Below are 25616 nucleotides of genomic sequence, written 5' to 3'. Positions count from 1 at the left end.
AGGCCAAACCACAAATCGTGTCTTGTTACTTGGAGATGCCATTTTCTGCTGCCCTGCACATATCCCTCTCCTGAACAAAAGATACTTCCAATATTTACAAAAGTGTATAATTTGCACTTCCGTTTGTTCAACTAATGCCAGGTAGAGGCTATCTTCTGACTATTTTTGAATTTTTAAATATTTTCTTTTTTTGTTGGATAAAACCTGAAACCACATGTTTTCGGATATCAGGAGAAGACACGTGGACATATTCAACTCCGCCTCAACTAATAAAATCCACACCGCACAAGCCTTCAGAATATCTCTACGAAACTTCACCTTCACGTAGTTTCTGCCCAATGACCTTTCTTCTGGTCCAAAGTTATTTCGGATTGTTAGTGGGAAGAGTTGGGATCCCGTTTGCCGTGAAGCTCAAAAAGCCTAATTGCCAATTGTTTGAAACCGAATGCCAAACACGCGAAACACCAACGAAGAAGAAAAGCAATATGAAAGAAACGCAGTTAGCGGCTCAACGCTACCAGGAACTAACCTGCGCCAAATGTTACTTCACGCTCCGTTTTCTCTGTTCATATTTCTGTCGTTGGTCGCTTTGTTTTCGCATTTGGTTGTCTTGTGAGTCCCTGACTTCTTCCCCCCCGCTAAATGTACGCAGAACACCACATTGTCAAAGTAACTGTCTCCATATCACCTTTTGTTTACACCACACCGTGATGGTGATTCTGTATTCCAGACTTTAGCCACAGACAGTACATTATAGACGTTTGTTGTACAAGTTAAGTTTATTGTACTTTTTTCAGCATACTGACGTAATGCAATCATGTGCTTGTGAGCCTGGAGGCTGCAGCAGAATACTGCTTTATCCCTCCTACGTATTCCATACTGCACCTGTACGGCAGGTAACACTCTGCGCGGTTCCTCCCACGACCTCCAGGATGAAGGCGTGAAGGCCTCGCCACTTGGACGAGGAGCCCGCAGTCTGTCCTTTTGGACATCAGATGGCAGTAGAGGTCTTTGCAGGGGCAACCGTGGGGCGTGTCCTCCTCCCACAGTCCAGGCGCCGGCGGGGCCGGTTGTCTTTTTGGGGTTGTAGTTTTTCGGTCTACAGTAGCGCGCGCTTGAACGTCTTCAGCCGGGCTGGACTTAATCGTTTGTTGTTGTTTTTTCTTCTGTTGTTCAACAAGCGTCGTCGTCATATTCTTTTACAATGCCCAGCATCCAGAGCTTGACCATGACGTACCACGCGCTCAACGAGCACGAGACGTTCTCGGAGGGGGACGCGCTCGCCGGACAGGTGACGCTGGCCCTGCTGAAGGAGACCACGGTCGAGAGCCTGTTCGTGAAAGCCAAAGGAGACGCCGACGTCCGGTGGACGAAGAAGAGCGGCGATCGCACCCACACGTACCACGAACACAAGAGATACTTCAAGCTCAAGCAGTTTTTGATCCCGGAGGACCGTAAGGGTGAGCTGCGGACTTCCTGTTACTCCCGCGCGGCTTCCCGTTGTGTCGTTACCCGCTGGCAGTGTGCGGGCCTCCCTGTGCGGTTGTGCGCTTTTCTGCGTGGCCCGCGATGGTCATTGGCACCATTACGTTTTTAAGAAGTTAAGTAAGTTAACTTGAATATGTCAAAAGTTAACAAAAGTGTAGTTGTTGATCGTTTTTTGTCTTATTTTGACCGTGGCCTACTGTAACTGAATAGTAACAAAGTGATTAATTAATTAATTGCAGCTCTTATGCAAAGATTGTACTATCACGATAGAAGGGCAGTGGGGTGAAATTATTAAAATGTGCAAGTACAAGTGTAATTTTCCAATACTTAAAAGTAACAGGTCCTAGCAGTTGACCATTAAAACTAAATCTTTGTCCTTTTAGACACTGTAATTCCCCAAGGAATCCATATCTACAAATTCAGCTTTAACATACCAACAGGGTAAGTAGAATAAAACGCTTTCCAAAACACAATGTTTGCACTCCCAATGTAGAGGGTTTCACAAACAAGACCAAGTAGCATAGTGCTGCACATTCTTTGTGTTACACGTTCATTGATGTGTATTTCTATTCCAGTTATTGATGTTAATTCACTAAGATCGCATAAAACATGAATCTGCTGGTTTTCCTTAACAGAAGCATGCCGTCGTCATTCAAAGGGAATCATGGAAAGATTGTCTACAAGCTGGAGGCCAAGTTGTCCAGAAGTTGGAGGATGGACCAAACAGTAGAAAAGGACATATGTTTTGTCTCCAAGTGCTATCCTAACCTTGGTTCTCTGATGGTGTGTAAAATGTTGTAAAATAGACGCCTCCATCCACTACTAGTTCCTAGAGAGAAAGTATAGTTGTTGCCAGCAGACCTTTTCTGGGATGTGCCACTTCTAATTGGTGGTGTGGCTAAAAAACATCCTCATGCATAGCCGCCATGAACGGTATTAGCTCTACATGCGCCATTCCTGCTTTAACAAAACGAATATATCAATTTTGTGTCACTGAATTTTATTAAAAATAAAATAATAGTTTGAGGGAGAAGTTGCTCAACATGAAGGACTTCACACTGAGCAATAATATGTGACGGAAGGTGCAGCTACCTGGATATTTGGACCTGCTCAGAAATGCTTATCCCAGACACTTTAATGGCTGATGTCTTCTCTTTTTATTGCATTCTAGTTACGCCAGGTTGGTTCAACAAAGAAAGAGATGGGCCTCTTCTCAAAAGGACAGGTACATATGGATGTCATCGTTGACAAGTGTGCTTTTTACCCAGGTAGGAATTTCTCCTCAAACTGGGTGGGTTCATGTAATCGAAGGAGATGTTATGCTGAAGGCAGTTACTGGAAACTATTCTATATGTCAGTGACGGTTAAGTAATGAACTTCAGCAAACTTTAGCCAATTTTAATTGAACTGCAGCATTGCTTTTGTCAAAAAGAAAGAAATTGAATACAGAAATTGAAATCAGTCTTCAAGACCCTGTCATTGGACTAGACTAATAATAATAATAACTAATAATAACATTATTTAGACTTTTTAAGTGACATGGTAGTGTGCATACTTGCTCACACCTGATGTTTGTTGTCAGTGATGGTTCCAATGGAGCAAGAAAAGAAGGGTTGATGGAAATGTAGGTAGCTCAGTATGATTAAGGTACTGAACATCATAGTTACTGTGTTATTTCCGGTCTTGGTCAGACAGTACTGCATGTCGTAATAAGTAGGTGGGTTTAGCATTTTAGCACTGTCGACTTAACGTGAGTAATATTTTCGCACCAGACAGACCATTGAACTGCCTTTATATAACACTCATAATGCAGTCCACTATGTTGTTTTATGTGGAACTAGATTTACAAGAAAATGTTTTTTTTCTCCTATAGGTGAAAGTATTCCGATTCTGGCAAAAATCAACAATTCTTCGTCTAGTGAGATGATACCCAAATTCAGTTTAATTCAGGATGTGGTGTACCATGCCAACGGCAGCACCAGACACCAGAGCAACGTCATACTCAAAGTGGTTGACAACAGTATTAAGTCCCAAACACAGAAGGATGTCCGCTGTGCGATACCGATACCTCGTGATCAGATGGCAACAATCCAGAATTGTGACATTATCTCAGTGACGTACACTTTAAAGGTATGCGTTATTATTTAACATTCAACATATTATTTAACAATTATTTTTGTTAAACACATTCATAAAAGATTTTCCAAATTCATTGTTTTCTTGGAATTCTAGATAGAATTAAAGCACAGCTTTCCTAATCGGGCAGTCATGTTTTTTCTTTCCTTAGGCGTATCTGGACATCAGCTTCGCTTTCGATCCGGAGATAGTGCTCCCAGTGGTCATTATTCCTCCAGTCCTCGCTGACGGTGTTGCTAGGGGCCTCTATCCAGCCGGAGCTGCTGGGGGCCCAAGCAACACAGACTTCCCCCCGCCTGCGGTGTCCATGGGTCCTTGTCCGCCGAGGGATATTGGGGGCCCAGTCAACAGAGGCTTCCCTGCTCCTGCTGTGTTTATGGGTCCTTATCCTGCATCCCCACACTCGGGCAGCTACGGATACCCAGGGGCCCAACAGTATGCAGCACCACCACCCGCGTACCCATATAACCCGTCTGTGAATGCTGGTCCACCAGGTGTGTACCCTGCGCAGTCTTCACACGTGAATGGGGGATACCCTAACCCAGTGCCACAATTGGCTCCTTATGGATCGCCATTTCCGTCCTCATCGTCGCCTTCTCTGCTTCACCCTCCGCCTGCTGCCCCAACATTTCATCCACCCTCATCATCACCTACTGCTCCACCCATGAGCATATCCCCAACTGCTCCTTCATACAACCCGCCGTCTTCTGCAGCAATGATGAACACAGACTTTCTGTCTCAATCGGATGAAGCTCCTCCAGCATATTCTCTCCTTTTCCCGTCTTCCGCTACTGAGAAGTCTGATGCCAAATAATAGAAACTATGCTTAATGACTGAACCAGTTTATTTTTGATGTGACGTACTAATTTATATATAAATGTGTAATCTGATCACCTAGATTGTGTCTTTAACCCGTATCTCGCGAATTTAAACAAAAATGTCACTGTGCCGTGTGGACTGTTTGCATGTAAACAATCATATGGGCAAAAGGGATTTGTGGATCGTATCCAAATGTTGTATCCTTCTCAGTTACGGTCACTAATTGGCTTCGTCCAGCTGCTCAAACCTCATCCGTCCGGATACGCTGTGTATGCACACGTGCCTTGCTCAACACAAGAATCCTCAACAGACATTTTTTCGATGGTATATAGAATATACCGATTTTCTCAATCTGCAGTGTGGAGGCTAGTTGAAAGAAACTGGACAACAAGGACTATATTAAAAAATATTGTCATATGTTTACTCTATAAAGTAATCAAATAAGAGGCTAAATAAGCGATTTTTAGATATATTGCCCAGTCTGTGCAATTTAACACCAGACAACTTCTTCGGTCTATTTCATCAACACAATACTAAACAAACCAGGCTTTTTGTTATACTTGCCAAACTGCTGTGTTTTCTCCGACTTAGAGATGTAAATAAAGAATAGCAAGAGACGGTTAGTCTGTGGCTCCTCTTTTGTATCATTGTTGTTTCGTCTTTTGGTGGTGGTTTTTCCCATAGACAAATATAAAGGCTAGATGTCTCGTCCGCGTTGCCGGCCAACGGAGTCGAACGTCTGCACATCTTGCCAACTTGGTAGGGTGGGCTCGCTCACCCATAACGTTGTGTTCGTAGTGATGAATGTACTTTTTAAATAACCATAACTTGCTCAATGTTCAACCGATTTTTAAACGGTTTGGTTTGTTATAAATGTCAGAGATGTAGTTATGACACTACATACATAATATGAATAATTATGTTCTAAAAAATAGAGTAATGTTCTAAAATCCGTACAAGATTTCCCTTTACAAATATACATCAAGAAAAGCTGCATGTTGAAATCCCCACCCTGTACAGAGATGTATTCATGACACTGCATACTTAGGAAAAAGTACATGTACCACCACCAATGTTACGGGTGAGCGAGCCCACCCTACCAAGATGTCCGCCATATGAGGACATTCTATACTCCGCCGTAAGACATCTAGCCTTTGTATATCTATCTATGGTTTTTCCCCCTTCTTGTTGTGAGTAGGGTTGGGTACCGAGAACCGGTGCCAAACTGGTACCGGTTCTCGTACCGAAATGCAACGCAGATTTCGGTACTTGATTTCGGTGCCTGAGCCGATTGAAAAACTTTATTTACACATACTGATGACCCATCTTATATTTAAGGGAAGAAAATAGAATTAAAAGATACACATTATATACAATATAATAAGATAAAAAATATTAAATTATTAAATGAAATAAACTACACTAAAACAAAAGAATAATAGAATCCAACATAAATGCTTTTCAATTAATGTTATATATCTTTAGATCTTGCACAATGAGCATGAATCTAAAATTAAATGAGTAATATTCCCAATTCAAATGAAATAATATATCCACCTCAAACTCTGGGGGAAACACTAAGTATGCTTTAAAGTTTAAACTGTAAACAGTTGATATATTGTTCATAGTTTGAAGTTACAAAGCTCAAAGCCGTAGTTTGAAGCCAAGTGTTTTTATTTATTTATATTTACAGTATTGTTTTGAAGAAAATTGCCTCAGCATTAGAAAAAAACTTTCTTTTTTGTTTCAACCATTGTTATGTGCTTTTTTTAATGTGTTGGTTTAGGCACCAGTATCAGAAAGTCTTTTTAACGCTATTTTGTGTCCCCTTTTATTATTCCCTTACTCGTACTTGCCCCTTTGAGTGACAAACTGCAGATGAAGCTCAGGGGAGGTTCATGCGTGTTAGCATGTTTGGCCCCATCAGTAATTCATCCATGGATAATAGAGGTCTTGGCAAATAATCTCATCCACCCTCAATTCTTCCATTTTATCGAAGATATCGGGGCCTATAATGGTTAAATAGCCCAACAATGAACACAATGAACTGTGTAAACAGAACAATCCCTGAACCTACTGAACATAAAAACCCTCAAACCAAATCCTTTATTGTGTAAACCGGAACAGCCCGTTGAGCAATATCCTGTGGTGATATCTGGATCGTATTCGTAATGATGACAACAGGTCAGCTGACAGTTTATGCTTTTAGTCCCATTATCTCTCTACCCGTCGGCGTTATATAAGCTTCGAGCTTCTTGCCTCTCGTGTTTCGCTCGCTTTGACACAACGGGGAACAAATAAGTACTTTTAGAGTCGAGGCTACAGTATTTCCTTTGCTGAGCTCCATCTTCAGGCTGCTGCCTCAGGTGTTGGAGCCCCGCTGAGAGGAACTGACAGTGAGCCGTCGCTCCTCGCGGACACACAAAGGGGGGGAGGGCGCTAAACGTTTAATCAAAAATGTCTCCGATAAAGGACTTGGGTTTGGTTTACGAAGCTCTCAACGCAGGGGACACCTTTTCTCAAGGGGATACCATCGCTGCCATGGTCACGTTCACGTTGACAAAGGAAACCAAGCTGAAGGGACTGAGCGTGAAGCTCAAAGGGGACGCGGACGTGCACTGGTCGGAGGGGACCGGGGACAAGCGGAGATCGCACAGTGCGCACAGGACCTACCTGAAACTCAAAGACAACTTGGTTGCACAGAATGAGAATGGTAGGTGTGACAATTGCTTCTCCCTATAAGCTTTGCTTTTGCTTTCTCATTTGTGTGCATCATATTAAAACTGGACAACAATATGTATTCCACATGTTACGGTTCACTTGTATACATTTCTAACCACTTGCTGATGAATACATGATGTTATCCATGAATCTAATTGAATACACATGAACCTCCGTGAACGAGGTTGAATTCAACTGAGGAGACAGAAAGTGTAAATCATTCTCAGTTATTTTGCAGGTACTGTACTTCCCAAAGGAGACCATCAATTAAAGTTCAGGTTTACATTTCCTCAAGGGTAAGTTTACATTTCTAGCATCTAAGCGGACTTCTGTGTTTGCATTTACAAAATCTTGCATTTGTGGACCGTTTTTTTCTTCCAGTGAGATGCCGTCCTCCTTCAGAGGGTTACATGGAAAGATTTGCTACATACTGGTTGCAAAGGTGTCCAGGAGCTGGCGGATGCCTTCTTCAGTACAAAAAGAACTCAACTTTGTTTCAAAATCCTCCCATACTGTCCAGGCAATAGTAAGTGGGACACCACAAGGATACGTGTTATCAATTTCTTACACTAGTGCAAATTAACTCAAATGTTTGAAAGGTAAATATTCTAGATACCAAATCACACGACTGAAGAGCCAGCTGTCAATAACTGGCAGTAAAAGATGAGAGGGTTTAAAGGTAAGGAAACTATGCAGAGTTGGGGATGAAGACCGTTCTATACTGAACGTGCCTGAGCAAAGTGACATGAAGTCTAGCATGGAGAAATCTCTATCGTAACAGAAGTGCACTATACATACCAGTCAAAGGTCTGGACACACCTTCTTGTTGAGTTGAAGGAGAAGCTGCGTCTATAGGCTTTGAATATGCATAATAAAAGATATGAGTCAACAGGACCTACAGAATCCTGAGATTCAACAATGCGTCACATGGGATCGATCAAAAGAAACCGGTTGCTTGAATAAACAGGAAATGGATTGGGGTTTACAAAAAGCATTGTGATGGAAAGAACTGGGATGGCGAGGGAGGAGAGGATTGAGATGCATTCATATGATGTTGTGGTCCATTAGATTATGGAGAGAGTGCACAGTGTTGCCTAATCTACCACTTAAAACTAATTAGTAAGGATTCCCTTTGGGATGTTAAAATGGTTCCACTTTTATGGTGGAAACCATTAAACGTGGCTTAACCCACAGTTTGACAGCATTATGAGATGGTTTCTCCTAAATGCTTCAGCCGGATGTAGCTGCACTGATACGAAAGAATGTTTGTTTGTTTTTGTTGTTCTAGCATCCACAGTCTGGTTCAGTGGATAAAAAGATGAGCGGTTTTGCCGACGGCCAGGTTGAAATGTCTGCCACCGTTAACACAAACGTGTGCTCTCCAGGTACAGTCACTGTAATACATAGGCGTACAGTTGCTTTATGTCTAATTTCATTATTGTGTTATGGCATTATAAACGATGCATATCCAGGAGTTATCGTTTTGATTTTGACAGGTGACACCGTGTCTGTTGTCGCCCAAATCCGTAACTCCTCTTCCAAACAAACAAAGACCAAATTCAGTTTGCAGCAGAAAATAGTGTACAGGGCCAATGCCTCCACTAAAGTCAATGACCAAAGTCTGTGGAAAATGGTTGGGGAGACTATTGAACCGAATTCAGCGGAAACTGCGTCCTGCCAGTTCACGGTTCCTGCTGACGTCACCCACACTCTCCAAGATTGTGAAATCATCTCAGTTAGCCATTACCTTAAGGTATGTAATAATGCAAAATAAAGACATTGAGTATTCACACTTGTTGGCAAATATTGCCTGTTATTTAGCAGACAATTCTTGTCTCAACCACAAGCTTCAGCAACTATTGAAAATACATACGTCCATTAGCACTCCAGAGCATATGTGATTACAGGACAAAACAAGTTGCATACACATTTACGGTCAATATAATTAATACTGTATGCAGACGAATGGTAGTTTCACATATTTGCCGTCCCCAGGTGTATTTGGACATCAGCTTTGCCATTGACCCGAAGGTGGAGTTTCCCCTGGTCGTAGTTCCTTCTGGTTTTGCTAACCTTCAGCCCGGTGGAGCTCCGGGGCCTTACCCATCTGGGCCTTTTGGGGCACCGAGTTACAGCGACTTCCCTCCCCCCGCCTACCCTGTTGGACCATATCCCGCACCGGCAGGTTCAGGGGCCTACGGGTACTCCGCACCGGATCCCACTCAACACGCAAACATGTCAAGTGGGTATTATAATCAGGAGCCACAGCAGGCTCCTCCAGAGGGTTTTTAAAACCCAAAATACTGGCAGCCAATGGGGGCACCTGACCTGTTGGAGGAAAATGTTTTGTGCATGGACAAGTATTCATTTACAATAATGTCTGCGGTATAAGCCATATATTCTTCTATAATCATCTCAATGTTATAATGATAGTTGTATAATGTGTGTCACTTAAGTAGACAGGAACATATATGTGACGTTTACCATTTCCTGTCCTGTAGTCTTTTTACCATGCAGTTAAATTCCTGTGAGGGTAAGAGTAAAAAAAACACAGTTTTTGTTTATAAGAAGCAGGATGTTTTGCCTGCAACCAGTTGTTTAAATAAATCTAACACTAATGAAAGTTCCAATCTCTCTTGTGTTCTGTGGGAGTCTGTTTCTGAAAGTTGTTGTTCAGATCCTGCGGTATCTCAACACGCAGTAAAACAGTCAGAATATAAATCAGCTGAAACATCTAACTTCAGGACAAAAAGGACAAAAACACTTGGACAGCCACCCAGAGGACTCCTCGGTGGAGCCGAGCCCTGAGTGGGCGCTCCTTTTCAGCCTCCACAGGCTGAAAGTGCCGTGTGAGCAACTAAAATATGAGGAAATGCTCTAAATGTCCTGCATTGGTGGTGTGTCTCTGTGAAAAGGAAGAGATAACTGCAAAGGTTCGTTGTTCCCCAGGACGTCTTACAAGAGAACCTGTGAACAGTAACAGTATTGTTACCCTTCAAACAAAGGAACTCACGCTAGAAGTCACAGGCAAGAAAGGAACTTCAGTTCTTTGTTGGCTTTTTAATGGCTTTTAAATCTGTGTTAGTTTAACATGTTTTGATGCACGTCTCGCACATACTCGACAGTGAAAAACAACACGTGACCACGCAGCCTCCCCCAAAAAAAGATGTCCCATTCCTCACTGGAACTAACGAGGCGGTCCATTCTATTCAGCTTGTGACTGCTTCCCCACCAGCTCTGCCCATTCGCGGTCTTGTCCCCTTTCATTGCCTACCATATAAGGAGGGATCGGTAGCTCCGCCCTCTCTCTCTCTGGCGACAGGTGCGTACCTTCCTCTTCCGGGTTACCTGGCTGCAGGTTCTGCAGACCCTCGGCACTCTCTCTCTCTCTCTCTCTCTCTCTCTCTCTCTCTCTCTCTCTCTCTCTCTCTCTCACTCTCTCTCTCTCTCTCTCTCTCTCTCTGGTGTTGCGCAAGTTGTGTTCCGCCGCGCAGGTATGTGGTAATTTATTGCGCGTCAATGTTTTCCATCCGTGCACCGTAATAACGTGTGTTTATGTGCAGGCGCTGGCAGGTCGGACGGCGTGTGTCGGCTTGTTCCCCTTTCGGTGCCGGAGCGATGCCACGCTGAGGGCTCGGTACCCGGCGACCCCGAACCGAACCGCACTGTTTTGGACTGCTGCTGCTGCTTTGTGGGGGTAAAACAAACCCTCTTTTTACGGACATAGCCCGCTGTATTGAAGTCCCGGTGTCAGCATTTAATGTCCTGTATTGATTTTATGTTTGGCTCCCTGAAGCAACAGGAGGTGGATCATTTTGTAATTATTTTGATCATTTAATGGATTAGTTCTTTGAGTTCATGCTGTATAATATTTTGATATTCTTTTCATTTTTTTGGGGGGGGGGTTGTGTTGGAACTTTGTAAATTTTGTAAATATATTTTCGGTCTCCCTTTTTTGCTTTGCCCTTGTGTGTGTTTGGAGTGTTAAAAGTGGATTGTGGTGCTCCCGTTCGAAGTTTATACCTTCACCCCGCCCCCACCCCCCCACCCTCACGAAGGCCCCATGACAACACTGTAATCTGTACCAATAAATTAACCTTTTTAGATAGAAGATTTTAATTGTGACCAAGATAAACTTTTGTATATTTTTGGGGGAAACACGTCCCCCACCTGCTCCGTGTAACGAACGTGTGTTGTCCTTTGTTTAGCTTTAGTAATTTACTTTATTCATAGATTTTTTTTTTTCCCGGGGGTGGTGGTGTTAAAATACAAACTATCGGGGCAGTCCCCCCCCCCCCCCCCCCCCCCCCTCACCTCACCCTCGCCACACTTGGAAGGGAGTTTTTCTCCTTGCAGCATATTTATGCTCTTCGCGTCTCATCTACGCGGCGCCAGCGCGCTGCCCCGTAAACACGTTGTAGCGGCGCACGGGGGGACGGTCCTCGGGGCGCGTGATGGGAACAAACACACCAACGGGAGATACAGAGTGAGCGGAAAAACGGCACAACCTCTCACGTTCAGCCAAAAGGCCCAGTGGACGAAAAAGGGGGAGTATTTCGTGTTGTGGTGGGGAGGAATGTGCGGACCCTCTCGGTCCCGCCGGTAGGTGCACGGAAGGGAGGCTCGCGTGAACTTTAGCTGCAGCCCACTCGCACACTCGCCGCCGGGGGGGAGATGCGGGCTGCGTGGCCCGGGGAGACACCGCAATCTCGGGGCCTCGTCTCCGCTGCGGGAAGAAGGCCGGCGGGCGCCTGGTGGCTCGTCTTCCTCCTCTTCCAAGGTACTTTTGAAGCTTTTACACGGTTGGAGTGCGCGGTTCGAAGCGGCTGGTCGGCTCACTCGAATTAAAGATGCGAGGAACGGCCACTCGCAGCCCCACTAAGCACGCTCGCGTTTGCATATTGTGCGTCGCGTTTTTAGTAAAGTGACCGAAAGAAAGAAACTTTCCAAACTCTGAGCTAGTTCAGCTAAAGGCAACGCTACATTGCTAACTTAAGCACGAAGGAGGGTCGAAGCCGTCAAGTCTCTGCCTCTTTCTACAGCCTGCAGCCCGGTTAAACCCAAGCGGAGACCACGCTACTTGAATACAGTTAGTTCGCTCCATAGATCTGATATATCTGTTGCTTTTGTTTTCTATGTCTGTTGTTATAAACGTCAGATATGTAGTTATGACACTGCATACATAATATGAATAAGTAGAATAATAGAATAATTTCTAAAATAGGTACAAGATTTCCCTTTACAAATGCATGTTGAAGTCCCTGTACAGAGATGCATTTATTACACTGCATATTGATGAATAATTGTAATCATAACCATGGATTTTCATACGAAAATGATATTCAACAGAACATCATTCATATGTATACAGTGTCATAACTACATCGTTTATAACAAACCAAACCGTTTAAAAATCGGTTGAAGTTATAATTAAGTACATGTACCGCTACCAACACGATGTTATAGGCGAGCTGCCCGACCCAAGATGGCCGCCATGACATCTAGCCTTTATATATATGTCTATGTTAAACCTACAAATGTTTGCAAAGAAAGCTTAGTTTGCATATTGCAACGTTAAACTCACCAATATCTCACCTCATTTAAGTTGTTATTTATAACCGCTCGTAGGTGAGCTCCTCGGTTGGAAGAATATCATTTCTAAATATTGCCACATCATATTATAGACGTATAGCTTTCAACTTGCATGCCTTTTCCTTTAAAAATGGAACTGAATTTAACTGCGTGAGTGTCCTTCATTAACAACTATGGCTGAGAGGATCATAACATTTGCCTTTTCATTTGTGTGCCCCTCCACAGAGACCTGGGGCCTACACATTCAGAACAAGCTGCTGGTTAAATGCCTGCAGGTGGATGGAGGCAGAGTGTCTCTGGGCGATTGCAGCCCAAATTCGGCCTTACAGGAATGGCGTTGGCTCCCGGGGAGCCGGGCTCTCCGCAATCACCACACCGGGGAGTGCCTGACCGCACCGAGAGAGCAGTATGAAGGTGTCCAACTGCAGCCCTGCGTCTTTAGGCCGGAGGGTGTCCAGACTGACACCGGGGGCGACGTGGCGGATACGGGCAGAGAGGCGAGCGGCCAGGCGTGGTTCTGTTCCAAGAGGGGCCACCTCACTTTGGTGGGGAGGGGGCTGCACCTTAGTGCAACGCAAGAATCCACTTTGGTCTTCCTGTCAAGAGAACATAAGCAGGTAACGATGCTTTTGAGGAACAGAGGGTCTTTCTCTGATAGTACCTTAATCAGATTACTTAGAAATAGGGAGGATAAATGTTGTTGAATGTTCCTACTTAATAATGATGATAAAATGTCCAATCTTCTTTTTACAAGCCTGGCAGCAGGTGGCGAACACTTGACAACCAGACCCTGTGCAATGGCAGAGACAACCAACACAAATCTCACCACAATCTGGAGAAATCGTTGGCGTCTGGGATTTTTCAAAGTGCCATCTCTGACATAAAGGCTAACCCATGTAAGAATCTTAACGTTTCTCCCTTTCTCCCCCTAACCATGTTTCAAGAGTTTTCTTAATTTCCAGCCAAACATTTATTTTCTATATTACGGTCAACTTGGTTTTAGAAAAGAACTTAAAATATATTTGTGATGAAGCTTTAATATTTTGCTTTCAGATATTTAGATATTCACATTGTGAATCGGTTTGGCTAACACTTTAGCCGAACCGATTTAATGTTGCACATTGATCGACAACGTGGGTTCCAAACTGTAGTCTGTGGGATACATTTCAGGTCCATCTGAAAAATCAGATGTTGGGTGATTTTCCACGGGATGATTGCATTTATTCAAAAGCACTTTTGACAAATCAATACTTCCCTCATCCGGGAAGGCAGCCAACCACTCCATGAAAGTGCCTCGCCGCTTGCTGAGTCATGCTGTGTTTATTTCAGGCCTCTTTGAACTGATTTCCTTCTTCATGCTAAAGATGGACAAACGACTGTCACCTCCTGCATCACAAGGGCAAATAAATCAAACCTGTGTCACAGTCTTTTTTGTCTACTTCTAGTTGAAGTCACAGACACGTATCCTGCAATGAATGTGCCTCTGTTGTCGCCAAGCAACAAATCCACTGCAGATCTGACCGGAGTTTCCTTCAGTACGGACAATGGTAAGTTTGGTAGAGCGAACTCAATAATCCCTCCTCTGTGTATTATTCCAATAGAATCATTTGATCCAAAAATATTGGATGGAACGGCTCTCAATTATTCACTAAAGATGTCGACACCTTCCCACCACTAGGTGGAGATGGCTGAACGTGACATTGAGAGCGAACGTTGTGGTCGGCGCCTTGCAATGTGTGAAAAGGAGTTTAAATGGGCTTTTATTTGAAGTCGTGGCAAACATTTAACAAGAGCTGGAAAAAGAACAATAACTTGGAGGGCGGTAAAGTCAGTTCACATGTGTGTAAAAATAATGGTGTGTTCCTTGGCCTGTGTGCAGGAATGGGCTGGAAGATCACCATGCTGGCATTAAGCTCCTTGGCTCTGGTCATCGGGATTGTGATTCTTATGCTCAATGTTCACTCCAACAGGTGAGTGCTAAACATACACTTAACCAGAGGGGTCAAGTAACAAAGTACAAATACTTTGTTACTGTACTTAAGTAGAAATTTTGGGTATCTATACTGGAGTATTTATTTTTCAGACGACTTTTTACTTCTACTCCTTACATTTTCACGCAAATATCTGTACTTTCTACTCCTTACATTTTAAAAACAGTCTCGTTACTTCCGGCTTGTCGTAGTTCAAAAAGACAAACACAAAAAACTAGATAAACGGCGCTATGCGGACAGTGCATTTGATTGTGTTTGGATGAGAAGTATAAACATTTAGCATCCGGACACACGATTGGTTTTCTCCGCGATGCGCCTGCAGATCGGAGCGACACCGGGTGGGAAAAGTGGTCGGTGGAAAGTTGGTATTTAGCGACATGGAGCCTCCTCCTCTTCCTCCTCCTCTTCCTCACGCAGATTCCATGTAACGTTAGATGAGTATCTTCATGACCGTGGGTTTGTCCTAAATGTTTTGTTGAGAGTCTGGCACAACACAGCGACTTGCAAGTAGTGCAGCGTATTAAATAAAGTGATGTGTGTCTTAATGCGGCTTTGCAGATGAACACAAAGCGATTCTGTATTTGCTCATGAAGCCTGAACATACTGGTTATTTGGCCAATGTTTTGATAAGTGACCGCTGCCAGTTCAGTGTTTCCCATCTTTATAAACATGAAAAAATGTGCAGCCGAGGCCCTGCTCGGATTTGTATAGAACGTGTTTCTCCAACGTACTTTTTAAATGGAATTCAGGAGACCCAATGATTTCTTGTTCTCTGTCTTGCTGCGGCAGAAGGAAGAAAGTGGTGTGTGTTTTGAAGTCATACTCTCCGAGGCCCGAGAGGAGCGCTCCCGGGTCCCCGGTGCGCAGTGACCGAGCCTTGCTGACCGAGCACGCCATGAGACACCCGCAGTCGTCCCCGGCTGTCCAACGAGGAGAAATCCTGATCGAGTGGAAGGACGGCACTGTCACTCCACTGTACGAGGCCTGAAGGCTGCGCTGTTCAGCCACGCCGCCGCCCCTTGTGCAAAGTGAAATTCTGCCCGGGGAGAAGAGCAGAATACGGTTACAGCTCACGGATCACAAGCAGGCTGTTTCTGTTTGACTCGTCCACCACAGGAAGATGCACGCTGTCGTGAAGTGTGAGCTAGACTTTAAGCTTTTAAAAGTCCTTCGGTGTTTGAGATCAAAGGGATTTGTTATTGGATGAAAGCATTCAGCAATTGTTTTCTAGGCTTACTTTAATTACAATTCAAGGGCTCGACCAAGTAACTCGTAGCTCAACGCCTGTAGTTGGGTAAATACTCGGCAAACTAATGTATGGTCAGCTATGACTGCATGACCATCATGTCCCAGTGATGTTCAACACCTGTGAGACGAGCTCAGGTGGCCTGTTACATAATTCCCTGACTTAACATGTCTTGGCTCTTGGCGCGCACACCCGTCATGCAGGAATGATTCTAGGAAAATATAATTGCAGTTGTTTTGCAAGTTTGTGGAGGATTTTTAGGTGGCAGCGGTTTTCCAAGAAACCTAGATTAAAATCTTAGATCTAGTTCATATGACAAATGACAATAGTCTTAACACGGTGCAATCCAGTAGTGTGGTGCACTTAGCTTACTAACATCCCATCATTGGAATTTGAAAGGCGTGCTTATAGCGTTGATTTGAGCTTTTCAGTTCTTCTCAACCTTGGAAACAGCCGTTGACAAAAACGACCTTTGCTCAAAGTCCACTTGAGCTTTTTAAGCTCACCGCACATCTTCATAGGCCGGTGACATAATTTAACTGTAAAGATGATGATGATGTTAAAAGCTGCAGAACCAGTTTTTGACTGAGAATTGTTTTGTTAACAATTATTAACTTGTTTTTATGTGTATGTGTCAATCATTTGTGAGAAATGTGTTATTTTCATTCTGTAAAATGTGTTATTTTCTACCATCAGCGCATCAGCCAGTTGCTGATAAAATCACCATTTCCTTCAGACAGTCTGCAGGAATTCAGTAATCACATAAATGTTGAGCCTGTGTTGACGGTTGTGAGGCTTCTTGGAAAACACGGCCTTCCCCGTGGCACGGAAACCTCCAGCGGGAGGAGTCCGCTTACAACGGACAACCAAAGGGCGTGTTCTGTTTTGTGAAGGAGAAGCCTAGGTGTTGTTCGGGTAGGTCAATTTAATCTCTCCTTCATTTTTACATACCAAGCGTGTGGGGACAAAACCCAGCCTGAAGGAGCGTCCATGTACACCTGATCATTTGGTCCTTTTAATAACATTTTTGTACACCAAACCTACAGAGACACCCTTCCCTCCCCTGCTGGTAGTGTTTATCCTAATGAGAGAGAGCAGTTTAATGAACAACACATAGCACCACTCTTAACAACATCCACATGCCTGCCGAGGGAAAAAAACGGATTCTTTTCTGTCTCTTTCAAAATAATTGACATTGGCTTGTGTGTAAACCAAACGGTAACAACTCTGGCTTGACGTTGTACTTTGATCTTCGTAGTAGACGTGCTAAACATCATTATGTAGTTCATATTTGTTTGAGGACTTTTGTTTCCTTTCATGTTATAGGTGGATACTCCACTATTTGTATTCTAAATAAAGCGATACATACGCGGGTGTGCTGACTTACTGTAACTTGTGTTCTCGTGTTTTCACACATATCGGGTGAACAGCGTTGGGATCGTGACCCACCCAACCTGTGCTTGTCAAATGTGGATCATGTGATCGGTTTTCAAATATTCTGTGTGCACAAGTGTGTCCGCCTGCAGATGAGCCACAAGACAGTGGTAGGGACACAAGTATGAAAAGGGGTGTGTGTGTGTTAGGACTGACTTAGCAGACAATAAATCGTGTGACACAGTCACCTTAACTGGACAATCATCTCCAGTTCAGAGTCTGGACACTGTTAAAAGTAAGCACAGTCCTACTCAGCGTCTCAGCGATGCCACCAGAGACCGGTACTGAATGAAAGCTGTCTTTAAGAGGCTGCCTCCACCGTTATATAACCTCATAGTTTCTATATAAATATCAGCAAGCAAACAGTTAAAACCCCTTTTGCATTGTGAATTGGCGTGGGCAACGATTTAGTCTGACACTTGGATGAAAGAAAAAATGCAAGAGAAAAGAACATGAGCAACAATAAACAGATGTGTTTCAACAGAAGCTGAAAAGTACAGGAGGGATTTCTGAATATGTACATCGCATGGAGCACGCAATAATCCAAAACAAAACTCCAAAACATTACAGGTAGCAATAAGTATTGCTCAGCGTGTTTAACTTTTGAAGTGTCTGTGTGTGCGTAGTCAATAACAATGTATGAGTGGTTTGTTTAGTCACGGCCAGGGGACAGGCTGTGATTTACCGATGTAAAGCCACCTCTTGGATCCAGTCTTTGGGATTTTCCAAGAATGATTGTGAATGTTTTTGTAGTCACAAAGCTCTTAGAAGTCGATGTTCGGAATGCGTGCATGTAGCCGTCTGCTGTTTGGATCCACCGCGGCTTCATGGTAAAAGCTGCTGTTACACGTGGCCAGCACATGGCACCAGCTCTTCCCTCAGGTGTTTCATACCTTGTAAAACAGAACAGGGTTTTAATGTCACCGGCCCGAACCAGGCGCTCCACACAACTGGCTGAGCTACATTGTAGTGTTCTGTAAAATAAAGGGAGAAAGTTGTTAGAACTTACCAGAGCAATTTACCATTTTCTTTCCATTCTTTCTTTGGTTATCAGTTATAAAAGGTAGTAGAGGACTGTTGATGTTTCTTACATATTTATCAGCTTATTGTTTCTGTGAATTTGTGGTTATGCAATGCTGAAATATAGCTGGGTGCAAATCCTTTGATGAGACTCTGGCATGAGCAAGCTGGCCCAGGGCATATGATGGAGATTTTAAAAGTAGATCCTGTACCAGATGCTATGAAGAGGAATATACTTGGTATGTGAGATGATATATTGAGGTTTAGCATGAAAGTATTCTGTTTTGGAAAAAGGGGGTGTTTTTTGACTACAAAGCCTCCATGGGGTGACTCATATGGTATGTTAATAAAGTGGCATGTGAATTTAGAGAATAGATGTGCAACAATGTGTAACAGTAAGAAATGGTGCTGGAGATGTAAATATCTGCGGGAAAGTAAACGTGTTCAGTCAGATCATAACGTGAATGAAACTGTACGGCAATTTGTGAAACAGTGTTCCAGTAATAATGAATGTGATTGTATACAGCTCTGGGTTTTCAACGGTAGATTATGGCTTCCTTAATTCAGGTTTAAGGTGAAATCGCTTTTTCTCTGACTCACCCTTCCTTTCTCTTTTCATGTGTGTACGTGTTTAACAACTGTTCTTATTTGACATTTTCTTACATATTGAAACCCCACTGGTTACTCACACCCTTCTGCAGCCCGTCTGGACCAATACGACTCCACCACTGAACCAGATCAACTTGCATCCAATACTCGTAGTTTGATAAATGGCGTGTAGGCAGGAGTTTCTGAGCTCGTCTGATTTGACGTGTGCGCTGCGGCCCAGTGGGTCTGCAGATACTGAGGTATGCTTGGAAATCAGATAAGGCCTTTAAATAGTGTTGCAAAACACTGCTGTGCACTGCATAATGATGGAGCTTGTCTCCTTTCGGGAACAGGAAATCTTTATTAGAGCACAGCTGAGTGAATAGAGCAAAGGCTGTGGTCTTGTATTCAGCTTAGCTCTTAAATGTAGAAACTGCTGCTCCGTTCTGTGTGGTGTTTCTCTCTAGTATGTGTAACCTGATTACATCTAACTCCCTTCCAAAATGAGATGTATTATTGACAAACCCTAACAACAACATAACAGGATCCACATTCATGCAATAATCAAAAGGAGAACTTTATTGAGTCAGTAAAAAAGCAGTTCCCCTCAACTTGCATATTAACTACCAGGATGCAAACAAGCCAGTGTAGCACCCAACCAAGTCACACACCACGTACACTGCAACGTTACAATAAGGCACAACGTATGCATAACTATATAAAGACAGTTAATATTGTTCTGTACATAACAGATCATTGTCATTTGTCAGCTGATATTTTGAAGCATCAAATTATTACTCACAAAAAGGCCAATTGATCACGTTCGCTAGCCGAAGCTATTTCATGATGGCTGTAAGCTTGCCGGTTCGGACCTTAACAGTGTATAGTGTATATGAAAAGACAGCAGCTTTATTATGGTTGTTTTTAGACAGCCGTGATGAAGTGAAGAATGTCGTGGGAAGGATTGAGCTTCACCATCTTCCAGTTCTAAATAACAGAGTTCACAACCGTTCACCAAACCATTCAAATGTTAACAACAGAAGTCAAAGGTTTTGAACTGACAAAATGCATATATATATATATATATATATGTACTTTATTAAAATCTATATGAAAATAAATTGGTATGAAGCATACAATACTGTTCAAACTGGAGTGCTATAGACTCTAAATTCCAAGTGTTTATCTCCAAAAAGAATTAATGTAATTCTGTGTTTCTGAAGTTGTGTTTTTCCCCTATAAACATGCAAACAATCATTCTTTATATTATAGGAAAAATGCAAGAAAGTGTCGGTATTTACATAATGGGCATGTGATAGAAAATATCATCTCTCTAAAACAATCAGTGCATGTTTTTGGTTTTCTCATTGGTTTTCTCATTTTTGGGGACATCAGTGAGTGCGACACTCTCCTCCAGCTTGCTTTTAAAGTCACGCGCTTCTCCTTCCACGTGGAAGCCAACCATCAGCTGGTAGATCACCACACCCACGATGGTTCCAAGGAATGGGGCACAGACAGGAACCAGGAACCACCCATTTCTAACTCTGAGGAGCGACCGAAAAAATGATTCATTATATATCTTTTATGTCTTCCGGGCGAAGTAAAAGTGAGCACTCTGATTGCTCCCACAGAGGTAAACACGCGGATGCAGATGATGCTTAAGAAACTCTGCACTTACGTAAAAACTTCACCGCCCCACCCAGCTACGGCGGTGAAAAGACGCGGCCCGAGGTCTCTGGCGGGATTGACAGCGTAACCAGAATTAAAGCCCATGGACAATCCAATGACCAGAACCACGAATCCCACGGTGAAGGCCTCCAGTCCCTGGGGGATGGGGTTGTTGTACGGGTCCACAATAGCCAGGACACACACAATCAGCGCAGCTGTGCCAATTATCTGGGTTGGAGAGAGGAACATGTATGAGATAATCGCCAGAGGGATCGTGTTTTATTTTTACATTTTTAATTTAGGATATGACCCTAAAAGGGGTACCTGGTCAAAGAATCCATTCACAATAGTGAGATGTTTTCCGGGATAGGTAGCAAAAATGCCAGCTGTGGCATTGGGCCCGGATACTTCGTAAGATCCCGGATGGTCCCACAGGGCATCTGCAGGGAAACAAGCAAGAAGATATAGCAACAAATAACAAGTCAGGCGCTTGGACTGTGTGAAGCCTAAAACAGACCAGCGACAGAATCTATTTTACTCTATGAACAAAATAACATTCCTTCTAAGATGAAACAACATTCAACATTAGATGATGAGCTACTATTTCCGTGGTATCTACTATCAGTCCGTGGTAAAAGATGATTAACTTGAGTGGTATTTAAAAGTGCACTATGTAGTTTTCCGTTTTTGTGTAAAGTGATTATAGGATGCCATGAGAGTTTCGGCTCCTAGGATACTGGATCCAAGGAGCCGAAACACAAATCTCTTCATGTATGGTTGTAACAACATCATTCGCACATGTGGCTTCACATCTGGAGGCTTACCGTAGTACATGCCAAAAATGATAGCAGCTCCGAAAAAACCACCAATTGTCTGAAAGAGGAAGTACATGGGGAACTTTCTCCAGCGCTCTCTTCCAAGCAGGCATAGAGCAAAGGTCACTGCAGGGTTCAGATGGCCGCCTGCAAATGTACATGGAGACAGAATTTCAGTACATATTGTAGACAATGAACAAAGTGCATCATCAACAAAATATACACCAAGGCTCCAGACTCCAATACAACGTACAGATCTGGTTGAAATTGAATTTGTCTGAGAAAATGTGTGTACCTGACACTTGGCCACAGACCAGGATGCCTAATGTGGCGCCAAAGCCAAAGGCAAAGTTGACGGTGATGAACATGCCATGGGAACCGCCGCTCAACACCAGCTGGGCCACAGAACCGCAACCAAACATCTGGAGAGAGAGAGAGCACAACAAAAGTTTACGCATTGGTCTCAATAACATGTTGTGCACTTTGCAATGGTACACAGTTGTATGGACAGAGTGGACTTTCGTGGAGGGAGGTGTTGGCGGGGGGGGGGCTGTTGCTGTGTAAATGCTGTGTTCACGAGTACGTGACAGATTCTGTCAAAAGAAGGATTGCATTGCATGTATTGTATTGTGCAGTATTTATTGGTGTGTGTGTGTACGTGTTGGGTTCAGGAACATGTGTGGTCCACGCATAGACGTCTGCTCCTGACAGGCCCCTGATGAGGATTCTTTTCAGTTGGACCGCAGGACTCCGATGCTGATGTCAGCTTGAGGGAACCGCACTCCGAGGCACTGCCGCCTAAGGGACGTCCCTCATCACTGTGTTCTGTCTAAACTCTTTTCCACCCCTGATGGAGCCACCCATTACTGGAAGGAATCTACGTAAAACGGAGCCATTATTTCAGTGGAAGGAATCTGCCCCGTTTCCCCACTCAAACTGGATTAGCTTTGTGTCCTGTGCAAATCTTCACACAATTGCACTACCTGGTGAAGTGTACATTTTAGTGTGATGCCCCCTCATATTTGATTTGATTTATTCCTAAATTTTTCTTTTACTATCTTTTTTATAGTGTCCATTATTTCTCTATTCGTAATGTATGTATGTTTTAGATATTTTCTCTGTTCCGCATGTCTTCAATTTAAAAAAAAAAGAAGCAGTCCGCATACTGAAACACACATTTGGCAATTGTTTAGGAGTTGGAAGCATGAAAAAGGCTGGCATGAGGCCAGTATCTAAATGTGATGTTTTCACATTTAGGAGGAAGAGCCTCAGAGGCCCCCTAAGGCTCCTCAATCATTGTGAGAGTGCAATGAGGGGTTACCAGACATTCACTGCCTGCAGGTGACCTTCAAGGACTGTATTGTACTGTATTGGATACTTTTCATTCCGCTTTAAGTGTGACCACCGGACATCCAAACCCATTATATTACCTTGAGCCCGTGAAAGTAATTGTCTTCAGGCTGGAATATCCTGTTTATCCTGTCTGTAGATTCAACAGTTTCTAGGGACTCGTGACACATGCTGAGGGCGCCAAAATCGCCAAGGTAGTTACAAGGAGGTTGATTTGTTTGATCTTTCATGAGGAAAAAGTGTATCGATAAGGCGGATGTCTGGAGAGAAAAGGTAATGATCACGGAGCAAAAAAAAAGAGACTTCTGTAATCTCTGATAGAGGAAGGAAAATTCCGTCCGTCACGTCGGTGTCGTGCCCATTGTCCGGCCTCCGACTCTCCCAGTGCTGACGCGTGTCGCTAAACGCCCGACGCACCTATCTGTACCAACAGAAGTCACACCTGGCTTACAAAAATGATGCAATATGTTCAGTCCTCCAATGTCATGAAAGTAGTTGTCAATTGCAAAACTGTGATTCTTTGAATATATTTGCGCTTTAGTGAGACTTAATTCTGTTTAAAGGGACATCTTTTTTATGTACATTGACTTAGATTATGCATCAGAATAAAATGTTCATTTCAGTTCAGAGTAATTTGCATCGACGCCTTCATGAGTGGCTTCGTTAATCACAGGAAATTAGTCACTCAACTCACTTCGTCAACCATTACGGGAGCCTTCAGGTCACTTAACAGGGTGCGGTATCTAGTTATTTATTTTATAACTAATGCCGATCCAAGTGCCACTTTGCTGCCAAGACAGGGATATAATATCAAATGTTTTTTACTGTAGCCGTTGTTTGTACATCAGTGTAGACAGACCTACGACAGAATGTATGAACAAAAGAACATTCCTTCTAAGATGAAACAACATTCATTAGATGACTACTATTTCTGATTTCTAAAGAATCCGTCCGTGGTAAAAGATGACTAACTTGAGTTGTATTTAAAAGTGCACTTTGTACTTTTCCATTTTCGTGTAAAGTGATTATAGGATGTCATGAGAGTTTCGGCTCCAGGATCCTGGATTGGAGCTTCTTAGCAAATATTGGCAAGAGGAAAAGCGTTTTTTTTCACAGAGCAAAGTCTCCCGACCGTGACAACCTGTTACTTACCTTTGTTGTGAAGTCAGTTCGAAAATGACCCTACATTCACAGTCTTTGTCGCTGTTTTTCTGCTGGCTTTGAACTTTATAAATGTCAAGCAGTTTCTCTAATCAGTTCTCAAACATGCCAACGGAAAAAAATGATGTATTACAAATGCTGTCAAAGCGTAATTGATCCTATTGCAACATCAAAAGCAAACGAATAATGAGCGTTCTTAGAGAGAAGTAAACACTTTGAGGGGGGAACCCAGAATAGCTGATAACATACAAGATAACTAACCATTGTAAATCCAAAAGCATGCAAAGCGTGGCTGCTTTGAAAAAACCTAAAATACACTGATCTACTCCAGCGTGAGATGATGTGTACACACAGACTTGTGCACGCGCACACTTACCACAAGGATGAGAGTGCCAAGACACTCTGCCAGGGCTTGGCGAAGGAGCAGGTTGCGGATCTGGAAGAACCGGGACAGTTTGTCCAAATAGAACTTGTGTCGTCCCATGTTTTCTCTCGGGAAAGGCTGAGGAGGCAGTGAGAATGCAGTCGGCAGTAGTTGTTTGCTGAGTTGCTGTGAAGTTGGGAGGACCGGACTCCTCTTATAGAGCCGCAAAGGGCTCGGACTGGGCCGGTGCCAAGCCGGGCCCCACCTTCTGCACCACGCCTCCCTGCTTGTCACGACGTGATTCGGTGTAAGGTGGATCTCACTGGTCAGCTTTCTCCCTGTCTCTTTCCCTCTCTCACACACACACACACACACACACTTTACATTGTTGTATTTATGAGCTCCTTCATTGACCTCATGAACGCATTAGCGTGGCTTTCCCACATCCATTTGTTCAGGGTAAAGTTTAGCCAGAATTTGAAATCCTAGACAAATAATATCTGAGATTTGGTCCCTGGAGGAAGAGAAAATAGTAAAGATGTTACTTCTTTTTTTCCTCCATCAGTTTTAGAATTAGTAAAAAACGATAGGATTAGTTTGATAAAGTTCCATTGCATTGAGAATTGTATGTATGTCGTGTTTTTGATTTTGTTTAAATGTAATTACTGAGCCAACACATGTGTTACCACATGTAACTCTGATTGGAGTCATTACATTTCACAGACTATGGAAATGATTAGAAATACGTGATAAAACAAACCGTAGAAAAAAAACAACAGGAAAAATCTTGTAAACATCTTGAAAATAAGTTCCTTCCTGCCCGCTTTTGCTCTTTCTCTTTCTCACAGACGCACGCACGAAAAAACACAAGCACACACACAAACACACCGCATTTCTATTTACCTTCTCTATCCATCACCTCGTTTTCCCTGCTCTTTTGTCCCGTCTGAAACTTCATCACCACATGCGATAGCCTCTTTGTTTGATTTCAATGGAGGTATGAGAACATTTGGGTTTTAAAAGCCCGCAGACATCGCTAAGAATCAGTGCACCTTTTCTGTACTCTGGAGTTCCTTTGTTCTGCTCTGGCGTGTCTTGTTGTGAAAGTGGTGTAAACCATCACCTTGAATCGACTGAACATTAAACTTTTGTCCACATATCAAAGAGGATACTTGCCACTAACTAAATTACACACACTCATTCAACATTTTCTATATGAATTA

At 43.2% G+C, this 25616-nt stretch overlaps 4 protein-coding genes and 1 long non-coding RNA gene across 7 annotated transcripts in view; 3 read left to right on the top strand and 2 right to left on the bottom strand.

Moving 5' to 3' along the window:
- LOC120830819 (uncharacterized) overlaps window positions 1-460 on the bottom strand; it is a 257053-nt gene extending 256593 nt beyond the window's left edge. The window contains exon 1 of the long non-coding RNA XR_013452113.1: window positions 319-460. This is a non-coding gene — a long non-coding RNA (uncharacterized LOC120830819). The remainder of the gene's footprint in view (window positions 1-318) is intronic.
- Window positions 461-1040: 580 nt separating this feature from the next.
- LOC120830815 (arrestin domain-containing protein 3) lies at window positions 1041-5060 on the top strand. The gene is made up of 6 exons (XM_040195738.2): window positions 1041-1460; window positions 1872-1929; window positions 2124-2271; window positions 2660-2756; window positions 3362-3618; window positions 3776-5060. Exons 1-6 carry the CDS (start codon window positions 1205-1207, stop codon window positions 4436-4438), a joined length of 1479 nt encoding a protein of 492 aa, XP_040051672.2. The 5' UTR covers window positions 1041-1204; the 3' UTR covers window positions 4439-5060.
- A 1509-nt stretch (window positions 5061-6569) lies between these two features.
- Window positions 6570-9787, top strand: LOC120830802 (arrestin domain-containing protein 3). The gene is made up of 6 exons (XM_040195717.2): window positions 6570-7156; window positions 7403-7460; window positions 7546-7690; window positions 8453-8549; window positions 8661-8917; window positions 9160-9787. The coding sequence occupies exons 1-6, from the start codon at window positions 6901-6903 to the stop codon at window positions 9454-9456; spliced, it is 1110 nt and encodes a 369-aa protein (XP_040051651.2). The 5' UTR covers window positions 6570-6900; the 3' UTR covers window positions 9457-9787.
- A 1272-nt stretch (window positions 9788-11059) lies between these two features.
- LOC120830803 (uncharacterized) lies at window positions 11060-17385 on the top strand. Of its 3 annotated transcripts, none has more exons than XM_040195718.2 (6): window positions 11060-11944; window positions 12982-13373; window positions 13511-13652; window positions 14202-14303; window positions 14636-14726; window positions 15537-17385. In XM_040195718.2, the coding sequence occupies exons 1-6, from the start codon at window positions 11839-11841 to the stop codon at window positions 15733-15735; spliced, it is 1032 nt and encodes a 343-aa protein (XP_040051652.2). In that variant the 5' UTR covers window positions 11060-11838; the 3' UTR covers window positions 15736-17385. The 3 variants fall into 3 exon arrangements, with proteins under 3 accessions (XP_040051652.2, XP_077943727.1, XP_077943728.1); XM_078087601.1 differs by having other exon boundaries at window positions 11467-11944; window positions 15070-17385; XM_078087602.1 differs by lacking the exon at window positions 15537-17385 and adding an exon at window positions 14802-15400 and having other exon boundaries at window positions 11467-11944; window positions 14636-14762.
- A 2202-nt stretch (window positions 17386-19587) lies between these two features.
- Window positions 19588-24676, bottom strand: aqp3a (aquaporin 3a). Its single transcript, XM_040195719.2, has 6 exons — window positions 24406-24676; window positions 21814-21940; window positions 21528-21665; window positions 21028-21143; window positions 20714-20931; window positions 19588-20579 (listed from the first exon to the last, which is right to left on the bottom strand). Exons 1-6 carry the CDS (start codon window positions 24511-24513, stop codon window positions 20378-20380), a joined length of 909 nt encoding a protein of 302 aa, XP_040051653.2. The 5' UTR covers window positions 24514-24676; the 3' UTR covers window positions 19588-20377.
- Between the last annotated feature and the right edge of the window lie 940 nt (window positions 24677-25616).

The sequence above is a fragment of the Gasterosteus aculeatus genome, chromosome 13 (assembly GCF_964276395.1).
Source record: "Gasterosteus aculeatus chromosome 13, fGasAcu3.hap1.1, whole genome shotgun sequence".
In the NCBI taxonomy this organism is placed as follows: domain Eukaryota; kingdom Metazoa; phylum Chordata; class Actinopteri; order Perciformes; family Gasterosteidae; genus Gasterosteus; species Gasterosteus aculeatus.
The sequence above is the reverse complement of the archived record's forward strand: the minus strand, read 5'-3'. Positions and strand labels throughout refer to the sequence as shown.

Bases quoted from the DNA above. Each gene is read 5' to 3' on its own strand.
- LOC120830803 (XM_040195718.2), top strand. From the start codon at position 11,839: ATGCGGGCTGCGTGGCCCGGGGAGACACCGCAATCTCGGGGCCTCGTC. The intron at 13,374-13,510 runs GTAACGATGCTT...TCTTTTTACAAG, and splicing joins TGTCAAGAGAACATAAGCAG to CCTGGCAGCAGGTGGCGAAC. The intron at 13,653-14,201 runs GTAAGAATCTTA...GTCTACTTCTAG, and splicing joins TGACATAAAGGCTAACCCAT to TTGAAGTCACAGACACGTAT.
- LOC120830802 (XM_040195717.2), top strand. From the start codon at position 6,901: ATGTCTCCGATAAAGGACTTGGGTTTGGTTTACGAAGCTCTCAACGCA. The intron at 7,461-7,545 runs GTAAGTTTACAT...TTTTTCTTCCAG, and splicing joins AGGTTTACATTTCCTCAAGG to TGAGATGCCGTCCTCCTTCA. The intron at 8,918-9,159 runs GTATGTAATAAT...TGCCGTCCCCAG, and splicing joins CAGTTAGCCATTACCTTAAG to GTGTATTTGGACATCAGCTT.
- aqp3a (XM_040195719.2), bottom strand. From the start codon at position 24,513: ATGGGACGACACAAGTTCTATTTGGACAAACTGTCCCGGTTCTTCCAG. The intron at 21,144-21,527 runs GTAAGCCTCCAG...GTTTCCCTGCAG, and splicing joins CATTTTTGGCATGTACTACG to ATGCCCTGTGGGACCATCCG. The intron at 20,580-20,713 runs GTAAGTGCAGAG...GTCGCTCCTCAG, and splicing joins TGGGGCGGTGAAGTTTTTAC to AGTTAGAAATGGGTGGTTCC.
- LOC120830815 (XM_040195738.2), top strand. From the start codon at position 1,205: ATGCCCAGCATCCAGAGCTTGACCATGACGTACCACGCGCTCAACGAG. The intron at 1,930-2,123 runs GTAAGTAGAATA...TTTCCTTAACAG, and splicing joins AGCTTTAACATACCAACAGG to AAGCATGCCGTCGTCATTCA. The intron at 2,757-3,361 runs GTAGGAATTTCT...TTTCTCCTATAG, and splicing joins CAAGTGTGCTTTTTACCCAG to GTGAAAGTATTCCGATTCTG.